The sequence below is a fragment of the Lampris incognitus genome, chromosome 7 (assembly GCF_029633865.1).
Source record: "Lampris incognitus isolate fLamInc1 chromosome 7, fLamInc1.hap2, whole genome shotgun sequence".
Lineage (NCBI taxonomy): Eukaryota > Metazoa > Chordata > Actinopteri > Lampriformes > Lampridae > Lampris > Lampris incognitus.
Window position 1 is genome coordinate 50,808,496 of NC_079217.1, and position 19,256 is coordinate 50,827,751.

General features: G+C 44.7%; 1 protein-coding gene across 1 annotated transcript in view; it reads left to right on the forward strand.

Annotated features, from left to right (window-relative positions):
* The window catches only part of LOC130115388 (cytoplasmic dynein 2 heavy chain 1), a 360,238-nt gene that overhangs the window by 147,661 nt on the left and 193,321 nt on the right, over positions 1-19,256 (forward strand). The window contains exons 62-70 of the mRNA XM_056283019.1: positions 3,193-3,353; positions 6,974-7,097; positions 8,521-8,642; positions 8,802-8,888; positions 10,095-10,221; positions 11,961-12,102; positions 13,291-13,400; positions 17,090-17,110; positions 18,095-18,193. Coding sequence (XP_056138994.1) covers positions 3,193-3,353; positions 6,974-7,097; positions 8,521-8,642; positions 8,802-8,888; positions 10,095-10,221; positions 11,961-12,102; positions 13,291-13,400; positions 17,090-17,110; positions 18,095-18,193 — 993 coding nt within the window. The remainder of the gene's footprint in view (positions 1-3,192; positions 3,354-6,973; positions 7,098-8,520; positions 8,643-8,801; positions 8,889-10,094; positions 10,222-11,960; positions 12,103-13,290; positions 13,401-17,089; positions 17,111-18,094; positions 18,194-19,256) is intronic.

A 19,256-nucleotide genomic window follows, 5' to 3' on the forward strand; every position in this document is an offset into this window, starting at 1 on the left:
TGATTCGAATCACAGTGTTACCTCCAGCTTGGTCGGGTGTCCCTACAGACACAATTGGCCGTGTCTGCGGGTGGGAAGCTGGATGTGGGTGTGTCCTGGTCGCTGCATTAGCGCCTCCTCTGGTCCATCGGGGCGCCTTTGGGCGGGGGGGAACTGGGGGGAATAGCGTGATCCTCCCATCCGCTACGTCCCCCTGGCGAAACTTCTGTCAGGTGAAAAGAAGTGGCTGGCTACTCCCCATGTATCGGAGGAGGCATGTGGTAGTCTCTAGCCCTCCCCGAATCAGCAGATGGGGGTGGAGCAATGAGCTGGACAGCATAGAAGAGTGGGGTAATTGGCCAGGTACAATTGGGGAGAAAAAGGGGGGGGGGATTCGTTAGGGCTGTGTTGCCAAACTTGCTCACATGAATTCAGGTTTTGAAAGCCTGAAATCTCTGCACCTGGCAAAGTTGTCAAAGGGCAAATAGGATAGATTGACCATTCTTAATCCACTGATACATGATTGTCATTATTTGCAATTAAAAAAAAATCAAACTTTTGCTGATGCTAACTTAAAGTTTTAGAGTTGTGCAGCTAGACCCTTTTTTGTGGTTTGGATCTGAAAAGTACCTCTATGCACTTTTTACACACCTTTCTCTCCTGGTTTTTGAGGTAAAGTTGGACATCAGTCAGATATATATAAGGTTTTTTTTTTCTTCTGGAAACCGTCAATTGTGTTGATAACAATTGTGTTGATAACAAATGAGGAACAGAATATTAAGATAGATGTAGAAAAAAAACAACTTTAATGCATTTCAGTACAAGCTTGTTTCGTGCGTCACACACTCATCATAGAACATAGATGACAAGAACTGCAAATTCATATGTTTTGATCTGCGAGTTCTACCGCTCCGTAAGCAAAGACTTACTATCCAAAGCCATTGATATTGCTGCAAAACACACAGTGACATCTGAGCAAGACAGAGACATTATACACCAGGCGAAGGAATCACTTTTGTACCACAATGGAAACCCATGGCAGAAAAAAGGTAGTAGCAAATTTGATGTAACCATGGGCAGCTTTGATGGGGCAGAAACATGTGAACTAACTGGAATATATTTATCTCAGTTACAAGACCTAGACATCAATGCCGGACTCTATAGGGATGATGGGCTAGCAATTTGTAGCAATGCACCAAGAGAGGTCGATCAAATTAAGAAATCTATATGCAACATATTCTCAAACAATGGGCTAAAAATCACTATTGAAGCAAACAAAAAACAAGTTGACTTTCTGTACATCTCAGTGGACCTTAGGAATGGCACATACTACAAGCCGAACATTAAGCCCAACAACACGCTGCAGTATGTCCATAGAGAAAGCAACCACCCACCCCTCCATCTTGAAGAACATCCCAGAAAGCAGTAATAGAAGACTCTCAAAATTATCATCTAGTGAGTCCATCTTCAATGAAGCTACACCCCCATACCAAGATGCATTACAAAAGGGCGGCTACAATTTTAAGCTCAAATACAATCCACCTTTAAATACTGACTGCCAGAAAATCATCCTGGTACAACCCACCCTACAGTGATTTAGCCACACACATCAGTAAGCAGCTTTTTGAACTTTTGGACAAGTGCTTTACCCCGGACCATCAACTGAGGAATATATTCAGTAAGAACACCATCAAAATTAGTTACAGCTGCATGCCTAACATTCAACAAATAATATTCCCACAACACAAGAATCATGAACAAATCAATGACACCTTCATCACAATCGGACACCCCCAACTGCAACTGCCGTGTGAACGACTCATGCCCCCTCGAAAGAAAATGCCAGATGAAAGGAATTATCTACCAAGCTATGGTGACAAGAAATGACAACGGAAAAATAGAGACAGATATCGGTCTAACAAAGGGAACATTCAAAAAGAGGTTTAATGCACACGTGTAGCTTCAGAACCAACCGTTTAAAGAATGTAACATCTTTAAGCCCTTATACTTGGTCATTGGCAGACAGAAACATTAATTATCCAACCACCTGGAGAATCCTCTCAAAAACAAAGCGTATTCAACCAGTAGTAAAATGTATAATCTATGTCTAACTGAAAAATATTTAATCATTTGCAAACCAGAAATGTCCACATTGAATAACAGGAATGAATTGGCCAGCAGTTGCAGACATAGATATAAGCACCTATTTTGTAATTACAAATAAATAATGACAATAGACAAATACCATTAACCTTGTACGCACCCCCCCACTGGATGGTAGCGATCACATGTTTTTGAATTTTTGAATGTAGGCACCTCCCCCTTCCCCGTTGGATGTTGCGCACATGATGTGCATGACATGAAGCAGGCTTGTACTGTCTCATAAAGACTTTACTTGACTCACTGGATTTTATACACACACATACACATACACACACACACACACACACACACACACACACACACACACACACACGTATACAGGGAGGTTAATATGAATACAATATTGATGTCCAGTTATGTGCAAGTTAACGTTTACATTATGAATCACCACGACTGCAAGCAGCCAATTAACAAAGACTTAAAAGCAGGAAATAAAGCAGTTCTCACCTGAGAGGGTTCATGTTTATTTCCATTTCTATCTTCAAACGTTATCGTTCCCTGACTTTTTAAATGGCTGTTGTATATTTTGTTATTATTGTATATTTTTTAATATTGTAATATTTTACAATAAATATTTTACAATAACAAAAGATACAACAGCCATGTAAAAAGAAAGGAAATAAAAAAGTTTGGACATAGAAATGGAAATAAACCTGAATCCTCTCAGGTGAGAATTGCTTTATTTCCTGCTTGACTGCCTGCAATGGTGGTGATTCATACTGTAAATATTAACTTGGACATCAGTGTTATAAATGTTGTATATAAATTTTAACTTGGATGTATAAATGTTAACTTAGCAGCAGCCACTTGCCCATGTGAAATACATTATCCTTTGTCTAATACAAGTTCTCAGACACTGCGTTTTACCTGCATATAATCACACACACACACACACACCACACACACACACACACACACACATGCACACTTGTCTCCCAACCATGCTCTCACCAACAAACCCCACCCCCATCCTTTCACCCTCATCATCATCACCTACCCTATCCTATTTACCCCCCCCCCCCCCATCACCTCTGAATTCTCTCCCTCCAGCCCCTGGTAGATGAAGCAAAACATGCGGTGGGGAACATCAAGCCTGAAGCACTGTCCGAGATCCGCTCCCTTCGCATGCCCCCTGATGTCATCAGGGACATCCTGGAGGGGGTGCTGAGACTGATGGGCATCTTCGACACTTCCTGGTTCAGCATGAAGAGGTGAGAGAGAGAGAGAGGGTTGGGTGGGGCAGGAAGTGAGAGGGAGGGAAGGAGGGCCAGTGTGGGAAAAAAAAAACCGATGGAAAGACAGGGTGAGAAAAAGGATGTATGGATGGATGGATGGATGGATGGATGGGTAGACGTAGGAACCATCCCTAAGGGAGCAATTAAACTGGCAAGGATCTTGAACACCTCCTGGCTTAGCATGAGGAGGCGTGAGAAAGCAAGAGAGAGGAATATGGCAGGGTTGGTGTGAAGAGGGGAACTATCAATAGAAAGAGAGAGAGAGAGAGAATCAGTGAGGTAGATATTTATGACGGGTGACATTCAGGAATCTTCCGCCCTTACTGGGTTTGCATAAAAAAGAGGATGGGAAGGGAGAGAAAAGATTTGAGGACAAAGAGAAAAGTTTAAAAAAGTTTTGAAAAAGTGAAGGGAAAAAAAAGGCGAAGTGGTTGGATTTGTGTGTGTGTGTGTGTGTGGGGGGGGGGTAGCACTTAGGTCCCTGGGCATGCAAGAGACCTCTCCCAGGCAGAACACACGGTAAATAGTCTTTCGGAAAGAGCGAGCAGGTGAAGTCTCGGGTTGGGCATGTAGGGGAGATACACAATGAAGTCCAAGACTGCAATCTTGTCATTTCATTCCATGTACCTGTGCACATGAAATGAAATGAAATACCGTTTCCCCCAGACCACAGCAGTGCAACACAAAGACAAAAACACATCCAAACTACAAGAATGCATATATCCAAACCACAAAAAAACCCCAAAAAAAACCAAAAACACATATAACCAACATATTCCCTGTCTCAGAGAGAGCGAATGCCAGGATAACTGTCAGAACTGCCGGTCTGCATGGGCTAGTAGCTAGCTTAGCCTGCCCCACTTCCGTGTCCTGTCAGACAGACCGCCCTTGTTTTTTCCTCCTCGGGCACAGTTCCAGGCAGTAGCGGACCAGGCTCCCCCAGCTGATACAACACCTGCTCCCCCAGCCAGACACCTTCGACACACAACGCACTCCACACAACGACACCAAAAACACAGTCAACGCTAGGTGAAGTCACCGCCAGACTGCCCTCTGTGTTGTCGGAACGCATGGACTAGCAGTTAGCTTAGCCTGCCCCACTTCCGCGTCCTGTCAGACCGCCCTCGGTGTTTCCTCCGCGGGCGCACCTCCAGGCAGGGCCATGGTCCCTGGTACCACAGAATGCAGCAGACCAATCTCTCCCAGCCGCTCCAGTGCCAGCTCTCCCAGCCATCAAATGAAAACACAAACTTAGATGTGGACAAAGACACTGCATGGATGGTACTGGGTTAGGCCGCCTCAAACGTAAGTTGGCGCCGCCATCTTCCCATACCAGTCCTGGGTGAGGCCGCTGCAAATGTGAATTTGCGCAGCCATCTTCCCACACCGGAAGCGGATGTGGAAATTTCTTATTTTGGGGAAAATGGTCATGAAGGCCAGAGAAGTGCAGGAGACGCTAGACACAGGACGACTGTCCTTCTCAATACTTAGTATATATCTGTTGCTGTCAGTTAACAGTTCTGAGATTGGTATTTGGGACAACATGGCCCTGGTTTGCAGTTTTGTTGTCTCGGGCATCGCTACCATGAGAACATGGAGCCGGAGAAAACAGTCAAGAACGGGGATGGGGAATAGGGTGTTATTTGGAATTGCAGGATGTGTTACTAGTTTTGAAAGAGGGCAGATTATGGATTGAGATGGGACAGGGTGACTTTGGGAGGGATTAAGATGAAAAGGATCACAAAAGAGAGGGAAGAGCTGTCTGATGGTGGACAGACGAGAGAGTTAGAAGCAGGAGAAAATGGGGGTGGCAATGCACAAAGTTTGGAGAGGGACAGACAGAATAAAGTTGCATTAAAGTTTCTATTTTATTATTTTTTTCCCAAACACAAATGATCTCTTGTGGCACGGTGGCACAGTGGTTAGCACGGTCGCCTCACAGCAAGGAGGTCCTGGGTTCGTTGGGGGTCGTCTTGGGTCATCCTCTGTGTGGAGTTTGCATGTTCTCCCTGTGCCTGCGTGGGTTTCCTCCGGGGGCTCCGGTTTCCTCCCACAGTCCAAAGACATGTAGGTCAGGTGAATCGGCCGGACTAAATTGTCCCTAGGTGTGAGTGTGGGTGTGGGTGTGGGCCCTGTGATGGCCTGGCAGCCAGTCCAGGGTGTCTCCCCACCTGCGGCCCAATGACTGCTGGGATAGGCTCCAGCATCCCCGCAACCCTGAGAGCAGGATAAGCAGTTAGGATAATGGATGGATGGATGGACAAATTATCGCAAAGTAAAAATGATATATAAAAAAATAAATAACGATAATAGTAACAGTACAGTTTCCAGAGTTCTGACAGAGTCTGAGCTGCTGTACACTGGCCAAATCTTCCTATCACATACTTATATTCATATTTTCCACCACAGACGGCCTTCATAAGTATGAATTAAGTGAATCAGCTGAGGTACGTGGGAAGTGGGTCTGCATGTATAATCTGTTAAATATGCTAATTTGTTTTATCATTTTACAACCCGAACTTCTTAAATGTTAGCAGCAGCATAAAAAGATGTTATTCTACTCGATGTTTGCGTGCTTTGTGTGTGTGTGTGTGTGTGTGTGTGTGTGTGTGTGTGTGTGTGTGTGTGTGTGTGTGCATGCATGCATTCTTGTGTTGCCAAATTGTCTGATTCATCCGTTTCCTGTGTGTTGGTCTGTTTGAGTCAGCCGTTGAGAAGAGTTGCTCATGTGGCATGACAGGAAGTCCGAGTACAGGAAAAACAAGCCAGCCTGCTCATAAGTCACGCTAATTGAGTGAACCCACTCTGCTCAGAGTACCGCTAGCGACAAAGAGAGAGACACACACACACACACACACACACACACACACGCACGCACACAGAAAAGATGTTATGTGTGTGGATGCATGTGGCCGTGCATGAGTGTGCAGTGTTTGCGAATGAGATGGACGAGCTCAATATGAGTCACTAATTGAACGACTTGTCACTGTTTGCTCTTAATTAGTGCAAGAGCTTTAAGCCCCATCATTTAAGGCTTGAATTAACATCAGCTGCATCATTACCTGCTTTAACGCTCACTTCATTGTTCATGTTATCTCTGCCTGGTCTCAAGCTCTCTCTCTCGCTTTCTCTCGCTCTCTCTCGCTCACTCGCTTGCTCGCTCTCTCTCGCTCTCTCGCTCTCTCTCTATTGCTGCAGAGCTTGGATAAAAGGGGTCTTACCTGTTTTTTCTTAATGTTTTGAGTTGTTGAATTACAATTTTTTTTGGATTGTTGAAAGATGCATGTTGAGTGTTTGTAATTTGACAAATATTGTTTATAAGTTTAGAAAGATTTCAAGTCTGTTTTTTTGACAATTTTTTTGTTAAAGACTTGTTTTAAAATTCAAAAAATTATCTCGCTCTCTCTCTCTCTCTCTCTCTCACTCTCTCTCTCTCTCTCTCTCTCTCTCTCTCTCTCTCTCTCTCTCTCTCTCTCTCTCTCTCTCACTCTCTCTCTCTCTCTCTCTCTCTCTCTCTCTCTCTCTCTCTCTCTCTCTCTCTCTCTCTCTCTCTCTCTCTCTCTCTCTCTCTCTCTCTTTCTTTTCCTTTCCACTAGCTTCCTGGCAAAGCGTGGTGTGAGGGAGGACATAGCTACGTTTGAGGCCAGAAACATCACCCACGAGATTCGCCAGAGTGTGGAGGAGCTGCTCCACAGAAACAAGGCCTCCTTTGACCCCAAGGTTAGCATCCCGGTCCCCTACCCTGCTTGCTAAAAATCCCAGTCTGCAGCATGGTGCCCCCTATTGGAGCAGTGTAGTCCAACTGCTGGCTTAGCATATGGTTTTGATTTTCTTTTTTTTTCCAACCAGAGGCATTTTTTAAAACTGAATGTTACTGTATAAGCCGCCAGTATTTTACTTATTCAAGGTATGCTGAGGCTGTCTAGTTATATATTGTCTTGTTTTGATAAAATGAAAAGAAATGGGCTTGTTATTTTATTCTCTCTCGCTCTCTCGCTCTCCCCCAATTTCTCTCCCTTTCATTCTTTACTTTTCCTTTTTTTGTCACTTAACATTTATCACTTGCTATTTTACATAGGGCCTCAGTATTGTTTTTTTTTCTGGGATTCCACTTCTCAAAAGTATTTTTATTGGAGATGTAGGTAAAAATACAGTATCTAGTAGTAACACATATCTCCATCTCCTCTAGAAATATGAAATGTGGATTCCACTTCTGGATGCTGAATTAGATCAAACTAGGTGTTGTGACTGCGGTGTGACTTCCCTCTTTACTATATCTCTACATTTTATTGCTTTACTCAAAAAATGTAGCCACATTCATTTGAGTAAGTCAATATTTAATAAGAAGCTTTTTCTCTCTCCGATGACATCAGCTCAAAACAGCAGTCAGTTCACTTTTTATAGAATATTTGAGGTGTCCGGGTGGCGTGGCGATCTATTCCATTGCCTACCAACACAGGGATCGCTGGTTCGAATCCCCGTGTTACCTCCGGCTTGATTGGGCGTCCCTACAGACACAAATTGGCCGTGTCTGCAGGTGGGGAACCGGATGTGGGTATGTGTCCTGGCTGCTGCACTAGCGCCTCCTCTGGTTGATCGAGGCGCCTGTTCGAGGCGCTACGTCCCTCTGGTGAAACTCCTCACTGTCAGGTGAAAAGAAGCGGCTGGTGACTCCACATGTATCGGAAGGTGGCATGTGGTAGTCTGCAGCCCTCCCCGGATCGGCAGAGGGGGTGGAGCAGCAACGGGGACGGCTCGGAAGAGTGGGGTAATTGGCCAAGTACAATTGGGGAGAAAAGGGGGGGGGGTAAAAAGTATATTTGAAAGTCCTGCTTCATTCTAATTTACTTCATCAGTCAATTCTGATATCAGGAATTCTCAATTCTTTTCCTTTTACTAATAAGCATATTCTTTATCAAGAAAATGGTACAAGTGCAATAGCAATCAAGGCGCAGGTGGGGGGGGGGATCAATAGAGCTTGCAAACTAGCCGGTAAGCACAAAAGCTTGGCTAGCAGTGTTTAATTGAAATTACAAACACGGTTTATACATGAGTTGACCGTTCTGATTGCCGGGTGGCCTGTAAAATGTTTTTGATTATCTGAACATGGACTTTGTGGTAATGATCCATTTGTTCTGGTCAGAATGCCAAGCGGGCCAGTGCTGCGGCGGCCCCTCTGGCTGCCTGGGTGAAAGCAAACATCCAGTACTCCCATGTGCTGGAGAGGATAGAACCGCTGGAGAGAGAACAAGCTGGACTGCTGGAGTAGGAACCCACACACACACACACACACACACACACACACACACATTTACATCTATATGAGCACATACATGCAGTACAAGACTTGTACACAAATAGACCCACACATGAAAACTGCTTATTCTCCCATGGTTTTGTATGTGTCTTTCTGCATCTTTCTAGAAACCTGAGGAAGACAGAGAGCAGGAAAAACAAGCTGGAGGAGCAGCTTAACTCAGTGGGAGCCAAAGTCACTGGACTGAAAGAGAAGTACACATCCCTTTATCTGTCCATCCTTCTCCACATCTTAAGTTAAGCATTTCCCTCTTTGTGGCATTAGGATTAAGGTTACCCTAACCTCATTTCTGCCTTGTTGGGATTCCTAGTTGACTCAGTAAGGATGTTGTAGATTAACACAATAGTTGTATGGCAACAGTGTAGAGTTCTTTCTGAAGACCAGAAAATAATTTAGGGAGTTGTATGTAAGTTTGCAGCCAAGCTTCAGTTCCAGTTTAATGACATGTTTGTTTCCTTTCAATGATTGCCAGGTGTAGAATTTTTGGAGATGCAAACTTTCAGACTCGTGGGCATCCGGGTAGCATAGTGGTCTATTCTGTTGCCTACCAACACAGGGAAGGCAGTTTGAATCCCCGTGTTACCACCAGCTTGGTTGGACTTGCCTGCAGACACAGTTGGCCATGTCTGCGGTTGGGAAGCCGGATGTGTGTGTGTGTCTTGGTCGCTGCACTAGCACCTCCTCTGGTCAGTCGGGGTACCTGGTTGGGAGGAGTTGGAACTGGGGGGAATAGCGTGATTCTCCCACACGCTACGTCCCCCTGGTGAAACTCTTCACTGTCAGGTAAAAGAAGCAGCTGGTGACTCCACATGTATCGGAGGAGACGTGGTAGTCTGCAGCCCTCCCCGGATCGGCAGAGGGGGTGGAGCAGTGACCAGGATGGCTCGGAAGGGTGGGGTAATTGGCCAGATACAATTGGGGAGAAGAAGGGGGGAAAAAAATCCCCCCCAACCCCCCCCCCCCCAAACTTTGAGACTTGGTCAAATCTATCTTTACCTCTGGTGTCCTATAACCTCTATCCATTTTTCTTCTGCCCTTCTTTCTCTTCATCCCTCCTTCTCCTTCTCTTCTGAAGGCTTTAACCAAATAATTTTTCATAGTGAGAGGGCAACGCCAACATTCCTCAACACAACTTCCTCATGTCCCTCATCTTTTTTTTGCCTGTCTTGTTTTCCTGCCCTTCAGGGATTATCCACTCTCCCCTCTAGTTTTAATTACTTCTCTCCTCCACATCCTTACTTTTCTTGCTCACTCTCTCTGCCCCTCCCCACCACCAGCTCACCATTTTTCTCTAAAGACCTACATCATATTACAGAGGCAGCTAAGCTGGAGGTGCCCATCAAGTCAAAATGTCAGACGCATACACACAAAAGTCAGCCTCAGTCTCTCTCTTTTTCTAGGTTTCAGTCTTGTACGACAGAATCGGCCAAGTTGGAAGCTGAGGTGACGAAGGCCCAGGAGACCATCACGGCTGCCCAGCAGCTCATATCGCAGTTGGACGGAGAGCACACACGCTGGAACACACAGGTTGATATGTGTGTGTTTGTGCATATGTCTAGAGTTGAGCGTATCTCATTCTCCATGTAGGGCTCAGTGATCGTGGGCAACTTATTTGTGTGTGTTTTTGCGTGTGTATGTGTCATGGGGGGATGGATCCTGCTGTCTTGGGTCCCTCCTGGCTGTTTTTGCTCCTTTCCCCAGCATCTGTCTGCACCTTAATTAAAACACTCAATCTGCCCCTGACACGCACACAAACGCACACTGAGTCACACTCACTGCTTCCCTTAAGGCCCACACCAAAGACCTAATTTACTTTCTACTCACACAGTTCCATACATTGACTGCTGAGTTTCTCTCTCTCTCTCTCTCTCTCTCGCTCTCTCTCTCTCACTTATGCTCTCATGGCTGCTCTGCTCTAGTATTTGTTAATACCTCCTTGTTGCCTATGTTTTTTGAAGGGGGAGAAGGATATGGAGACAGAAATAGACAGAGAGAGAGGAATTGAGAAGTGTGTAGAGATAGAAACACATAGGGGGTTGACATATATGAGGTGGTCAGATGTTTGACAGAGGGGCCCTGGGTTGGAACCGTTGAGTCTCCATATGGCCACAGATGGCACTGCTTTGGCAACCTGCCACTAGCTCAGAGGAGACACCTGATATGGCCATTAATGGGACAATGAAGCTCTCAGTAAAATCTTAATGTTTAAATTCTCCCAATCTTCGAGCCCATTTACTGTTCTTTGGTATGCAAATCACCTTCTTCTAAGTATTTCCAATCAACCTAAAACCCTTGTAATAATCCTGGATAGTTATTTTAGTAATTATGCTGTAATATAATTTGAATTGAACAGAATGTGTAGCAGTGTAATCAGATACGGTTGTCATTGACCAGTTCATACTTACGCTGCATTTAAGTATGTGTATGTATGTATGTTGGCAGCACAGTGTTGCAGTGGTTAGCGCTGTCACCTCACAGCAGGAAGGTCCTGGGTTCGAACCCTGGGGTAGTCCAACCTTGGGGGTCGTCCCGGGTTGTCCTCTGTGTGGAGTTTGCATGTTCTCCCCGTGTCTGCATGGGTTTCCTCCGGGTGCTCCGGTTTCCTCCCACAGTCCAAAGACATGTAGGTCAGGTGAATCAGGCATATTAAATTGTCCCTAGGTGTGAATGTATGTGCGTGTGTGTGTGTGTGTGGGCCCTGTGATGGACTGGCAGCCTGTCCAGGGTGTCGCTCCACCTGCCGCCCAATGACTACTGGGATAGGCTTCAGCGTCCCCGCGACCCTGGGTAAGGATTAGACGGTCTGGATAATGAATGGATGTGTGTATGTATGTATTATGTGTGTATGTATTGTGTATGTATGTATTATGAATGCACTTGTCCGTCTTTCCCTTGTTCCATATTCCATGTTTCCCTCAAATCCCTAACACTCTGTAATGCTTGCCATTGCTCGTTCTATCTCTTCTCTCCCCTATCTCTGAATATCCCTCCGTCTCACCTGTCTCTCTCTTTCCCCATCCTCTTTCTCCTTTCTGTCATATCCTTAACTTTCTTATCATTGAACTGTCTTTCTGTTTTTTTTCTCTATCGCTTTCCCCACTCTCTCCCTCCCTTTCTATATCTTTTTGCCTTTGTCTCCCTTCCTTTCTTTCTCTCCTCGTCTCTGTCTTTCTCTCAATCACTTACTACCTTTCTTCTTCTCTCTTTATCTTTCTCTCCCTCTCAATCCCTTTTTTCTCTCTCTGCCTCTGTCCTTCTCTTTCCAGGTGTCTGAGATAAAGGAGGAGTTGGACACTCTGCCTATGAGGGCCATGCTGGCGGCAGCGTTCATCACTTATCTGTCTGCTGCCCCTGAAGACCACAGGAAACACTGTCTGGAGTTGTGGATGGCTCAGTTGGGACTGCAGAGTAATTACATCATATAGATAGAGTAACAAACAAGCACACACACACAGCATACAAACACTTAAACAGATATGTCCTCATGCATGCTCAATAACCCAGGTAGGAAAATCAGTTCATCTAAGTCCAGATGAACTGATTCAACTTTCGATAGAAGTGCACTGGTGCATGGCTTGTTTAAAGATTTCTGTTTTATTCCATATGTGTACTGATGTGGTAGACACTAATGCTTGATATCGTATAAACTTCATCAATAAATATTAATCAATGCGGCGAATTCATCCGGGAACCACCGCAGCCGGGACACAAACCCGAGTCTCCCGCACCACGGGCGAATCTCAGTGAAGCATTTAAAAACCAGATGTTCCAGGATTGAGAGGAGTACGCTTAGAATGAGTTTCAAAAGACCTTTCTGATTTCTCCTCAATATACTGGTTTTCAAATATAACATGTACACATATTCAAAGCTGAGTTTGACCTCGGTCTAAGATTTTTTTGGGGGGTAAAAGAATCAAAAAGTCTCTGAAAGATGTTAACTCCAAAGTACCAAACTGCCATAATCCAAGTTTTCAATTATATGTTTTTTTTTAAAAATTATTTACAAAATAAATAATATTTATAAAACATTGCTGTTACTGTATGTTTGAAACTAAAATAACTTCTAACATTTGGTACCACAGGGCAATCATCATTTCAGAGGGGTTCAGATGAACGTAGTCCCTCTTGCCACGGAGTGCTGCTGTAGCTCCTGTGTCTATGGAATACCTTGTGGGCCTAGACAGTGTAGCAAAAAGCCGAAAGGGACTGAACCCACTTCATGTTCACGATGCGTAAATAGTCTAGACTAGAAAGCAGACTGAAAACAAGCCACTCTCAATCCACCTCCCGTCAGAAGTCAGAGCTTGGTTTGTTTCAGAGGGGTCTGAGTTTGTTTGCAGTATTCACTCATAAACAAAAGATGTTCATTTTGAAGACTAAAATGGACCGAGTCACGACTTAGCGTCATTATTCAGCAACACCACTTACAGCATGGTGTCAAGGTGGTGTCACTGACAAGTTTGGAATGGGACCAAATGACTGTTTGTAATCCAAGTATACATTGTTTTGAGGGTGTATGTGCTGAGATTTAACTTCTAAATAAGCAGACATCATGAAAAGATCAATATCTGTGTCTTTATTTTGTCTTTTTGTCAGAATTTGACTTGCGGTCATTTTTGTGCTCGGAGAGTGAGCAGTTGATTTGGAAGAGTGAAGGGCTGCCATCAGATGACCTCTCTATGGAGAATGCACTGGTCATCCTACAGGTGAAACAACAGTCTATATACAATGTCTGCCTTTCTTACCTATTTCTCTATCTATCTGGATCTCATTACATACCTGTTTGTTTTTGTCTACCTACTACTACTAATACTACTACTACTATTACTTTTGGCTACTCCTGTTAGGGGTCGCCACAGTGGATCATCCATTTCCATTTCTTCCTGTCCTCTGCATCTTCCTCAGTCATACCAGCCACCTGCATGTCCTCTCTCACCACATCCATAAACCTCCTCTTTGGCCTTCCTCTTTTCTTCTTCCCTGGCAGGTCCATATTCAGCATCCTTCTCCCAATATACCCAGCATGTCTCCTCCATACATGTGCAAACCATCTCAATCTTGCCTCTCTTGCTTTGTCTCCAAACCATTCAACCTGAGCTGTCCTGTCCTTATATGCTCGTTCCTAATCCTGTCCTTCTTCGTCACTCCCGATGAAAATCTTATCATCTTAAACTCTGCCACCTCCACCTCCACTTCCTGTCTTTTCATCAGTGCCACTGTCTCCAAACAATATAGCATAGCTGGTCTCGCAACCTGTGAACCTTCCCTTTAACTCCTTCTGTCGCAAATCACTCCTGACACTGTCCTCCATCCACTCCACCCTGCCTGCACTCTCTTCTTCACCTCTCTTCTGCACTCCCCGTTACTTTGGACAGTTGACCCCAAGTATTTAAACTTATACGACTTCGTCTCCTCTACTCCTTGCACCCTCACCATTCTACTGTCCTCCCTCTCGGTCACGCATAGGTATTCCATCTTGCTCCGACTGACTTTCATTCCTCTTCTCTCCAGGGCATACCGCCACCTCTCCAGGCTCTCCTCAACCTACACCCTACTCTCGCTACAGATAGCAATGTCATCTGCAAACACTATAGTCCACGGTGACTCCTGCCTGATCTCGTCCGTCAACCTGTCCATTACCATTGCAAGCAAGAAAGGGCTCAGAGCCGATCCTTGATGTAATCCCAACTCCACCTTGAACCCACTTGTCATTCCAACAGCACATCTCACCATTGTCACACTGCCCTCATACATATCCTGCACCGCTCTTACATATTTCTCTGCCACTCCTCACTTCCTCATACAATACCACACCTCCTCTCTTGGCACCCTGTCGTAAGCTTTCTCTAAATCTAAAAAGACACAATATAACTCCTTCTGGCCTTCTCTATACTTCTCAATCAACATTCTCAAAGCAAACATCACATCTGTAGTGCTCTTTCATGACATGAAACCATACTGCTGCTTGCTAATCATCACCTCTCCTCTTAACCTAGCTTCTATTACTCTTTCCCATATCTTCATGCTGTGGCTGATCAACTGTATACCTCTGTAGTTGCTACAGTTCTGCACATCACCCTTATTCTTGAAAATCAGCACCAGTATGCTTCTTCTCCACTCCTCAGGTATCCTCTCACTTTCCAAGATTGTGTTAAACAATCTAGTTAAAAACTCCACTTCCTGGGTGTCCGAGTAGCATAGCGGTCTATTCTGTTGCCTACCAACATGGGCATCGCCGGTTCAAATCCTCGTGTTACCTCCGGCTTGGTCGGGTGTCTCTACAGACACAATTGGCCGTGTCTGTGGGTGGGAAGCCGGATGTGGGTATGTGTCCTGGTCGCTGCACTAGCGCCTGCACTGGTCGGTCGGGGTGTCTGTTTGGTGGGGAGGGGGAACTGGGGGGAATAGCGTGATCCTCTCACGTGCTACGTCCCCTTGGTGAAACTCCTCACTGTTAGGTGAAAAGAAGCGGCTGGCAACGCCACATGTATCGGAGGAGGCATGTGGTAGTCTGCAGCCCTCCCCGGACCAGCAGAGGGGATGGAGCAGCAACTGAAAGAATGGCGTAATTGGCCAGATACAATTGGGGAGAAAAAAGGTTAAAGGGCTAATAAACATAAAAACAAAACGCCACTGTCATCTCTCCTAAACATCGCCATGCCTCCACAGGTATGTATGTCATCAGGACCAACTGCTTTTCCACTCTTCATCCTCTTCATAGCTGCCCTCACTTCCTCCTTGCTAAACCACTGCACTTCCTGATTCTATCCCCACATCATCCAACCTTCTCTCGCTCTCATTTTCTTCATTCATCAGTCCCTCAAAGTACTCCTTCCACCTTCTCAGCACACTCTCCTCGCTTGTCAGCACATTTCCATCTCTATCCTTGATCGCCCTAACCTGCTGCACATCCTTTGCACTCGGTCCCTCTGTCTAGCCAATCAGTGCAAGTCCTTTTCTCCTTCCTTAGTGTCTAATCTGTCATACAACTCACCATACACCTTTTTTTTTGCTTTCACCACCTCTCTCTTCACTTTACGCTGCATCGCCTTGTACTCTTGTCTACTGTCTTCATCTCTCTGACTATCCCACTTCTTTTCCAACCTCTTCCTTTGTAGACTTTGCTGTACTTCCTCATTCCACCACCAAGTCCCCTGGTCTTCTTTCCTGTGTCCTGATGATACACCAAGTACCTTCCTAACTTTTTCCCTCACTATGTCTGCAGTAGTTGCACAACCATCTGGCACCTCTTCACTACCACCCAGTGCCTGTCTTAACTCCTCCCTGAACTCCACACAACAGTCTTCCTTCTTCAACTTCCACCATTTGATCCTTGGCTCTGCCTTCACTTGCTTTCTCTTCTTGGTCTCCAAAGTCATCCTACAGAATACCATCCAATGCTCCTGTGACCACCTTGCAGTCTTCAATCCCTTTCAGATCATGTTTGCTGCATAAGATATAGTCCACTTGTGTGCACTTTTCTCCACTTTTACGTCACCCTGTGTTCCTCCCTCTTCCTGAAATATGTATTCACCACAGCCATTTCCATCCTTTTCACAAAATCTACCACCATCAGTCCTACCACATTTCTCTCCTTGACACCATACCTACCCATCACTTCCTCATCACCTCTGTTTCCTTCACCAACATGCCCATTGAAGTCCGCTCCAATCACCACTCTCTCCTCCTTGGGTACCCTCTCCACCATGTCATCCAGCTCACTCCAGAATTATACTTTCTCTTCCATCTCACACCCAACTTGCGGGGCATATGTGCTGATAACATTCATCAATACACCTTCGATTTCCAGTTTCATGCTCATCACTCTGTCTGACACTCTCTTCATCTCCAACACACTCTTGACATACTCTTCCTTCAGAATTACCCCGACCCCATTTCTTCTTCCATTTGCACCATGGTAGAAGAGTTTGAACCCACGTTCGATGCTCCTGGCCTTACTCCCCTTCCACCTGATCTCTTGTACACACAGTACATCTACCTTCCTTCTCTCCATCATATCAGCCAGCTCTCTCCCTTTACTAGTCCTAGTGCCAACATTGAAAGTTCAGACACTCACCTCCACACTCTTACACTTCCTCCTCTCCCGCTGCCTCTGGACATGCCTTCCTTCTCTCCGTCTCCTTGCCCTTCGTTTTTGTCTACCTGTTTGTGGTTTTGTCATGGAGTCACAACTCTTTCATTTGTCAGGTCCTCTGTGTAACATTATTCAAAGCCTTCAGAGTACAGTCGTAATGCAGCATTTATTTGCTTGTAACAACAGCTAATTTCCATATTTATGCATCAACCTCTTCCATCTGTCCTCTCCCACTTCTTGTTATCACTGGTCACCCAACTCTCCCTTAATTATCTTCTTTTTTGTCACTGCTGCCCTAAGATTTATAAACTCAAGTCACAGGTAAGAAGTTACCTCCCATTCATCCTTTCAACACACACCATATTTAGCTTTGTCACTGTCTCTGTCACTGTCTTCACATCTTACTGCTAACACCCTCCCCCCGAACACACATACATATTTAATCACACATAGTTAGCAGCCTTTAGACTTTGTCTCTTATCTTCTCCTGCTAGCTAATTTGGTATTCTGTCTGCAGAGTTTCACAAGGTTACAACTTCATCCAAATGTTTGTTTCCCTCAGAGTCACTTCAGAGTATTGTGTTGATCTTTCTCGGCTTGGTTTTCCAATCAACTTATCAGTTGTCGTTATTATTTTTGCCTGGAGCTCATGAGATTTAGATAGGAAGAAAAAAAAAGACTTATGGCTGTAGTATCACTCCTTTATCCATTTGAACAATGTTGTTTAGACAGAGTGACTCAAATAACACATTGACAGGGTGAGGTTAGTCAAACCTAGTCAGATGAATTTGATTGATAAGATGGAGGTATAGGGGTTTTAGGTATTATGAAGCAGATGTAGAGACAGACAGTGGAAAGAGCAAGATTAAAAGATCAGTTTAATAATAAGATAATGTTTGAATCAAAGGAGATAAACTAAGAGAAAAAGAGACAAATGAGCAGGTTTGAAAGAGGAGTCTCATTTAACTGACCATTAAAAAATGGGCGTAAGGAAGAAAGGAAGCTTGACCTTCATTCCTTTCCCCACTCAGGACTGACACACTTGCTAGTCTACTGACAGCTGTGAGACAGGGCTGTGGCACATGGACACTGTCTGTTTTGACACTCTTAGGGCTCTGACACACCAGGTCAGCTGTCGGCCCGTTGGTGAGCATCTGTGACCCTAGTTTTTTCGCGACGCAACAGTCGGCCTTCGTCACCGCTATTCGGTTTGGTGTGTCTGAGCCCTTCGACTAAGCTCCCTCACAGACATTCAAAGGAGAACGATGGAATGAGCTTCCTGTTGTTTCGGTTCCCTTTTCTCAGAGTGTTGCCTGTCCATTCCTGATCGACCCCTCATCCCGTGCCACGGAGTGGCTACGCACACACCTCAAAGAACACAGACTGGAAGTCATTAACCAGCAGGTATGAACAAACACGCACATGCACACATAAACCAACCAATAGGTATATACATACTCACATACATAGCTCAAATAACAGTCGGGTTTGTCAACAAACAGGCCGGTATAAACTAAAGCCAGTGCACACTACCACAAGCACCTCACAAAGTTCTGTCCAGTGGTTACAGAATGAGCAGGACACTCATTATGACCGTTCTGGATTTTCAAAGTTTAATAACTTTGTGAAAACAAAAACACAGACCTGCCGCTCCCTGAATTCTCCTAAAATTGCATATATTTGCATTTAAAATGAGTTTTAGATCAATTGCACAAAAAAAGTTATAAGATCTACCTAAAGCGACTATGAGCGGTCAAAATGACTGCTTTGTAATTTGCGCGTGATCGTGCACATCATGTCATATTGATGACATGGCTATTGATGACATGACTATTGATGACGTGTGTTGGTCACATCATTTCCTTCATGAAGTTCATTGCTCTGTCCTAGAAACACGCTAGCATTCTCCAGTGCAGAGTAATAGTCTAAACTTGATTTTTGATTCTTGCCAACATGTCTGGTTACAGACGCCGTTACAGACGCACCATGACTACCACCGAGGTGTTGCAGTATTTACAGGCATTGGACAGCGTCCATTTTAAATTGTTTGAAATATAGTATTAAAAGTTGTCAGTTAGTTTCTTAACAGACATAGCATATGCAATGCATTAATATCTAAATTGGGTATTCATCTTGACGGAATATAGAGTTTAAAAACCGTGGCGATCATTTTGACCGCCCGTGGTCATTTTAGGTAGGAGTGACATCTCTGTCATTCTAGTGTTAAGAAAAAGGTACATATATGAGCCATCCTTGATTCCTTTGTCATTCAACTGCTGTAATTCAACAAATGGGTCAGCGGAACCACCCATGAAGAAAAGATGAGTAAACTTCCATGTTGGTTGCAGCCCATAGGGTTATACATTTCAACAACGTGTCTCTTAGGCATTTGATTTAATAATTTTGATAGAACTTCCCACTCCTGATTAAAGGCGCCGATCCGTTAAAGTCAAAGTTTCCTTACAAC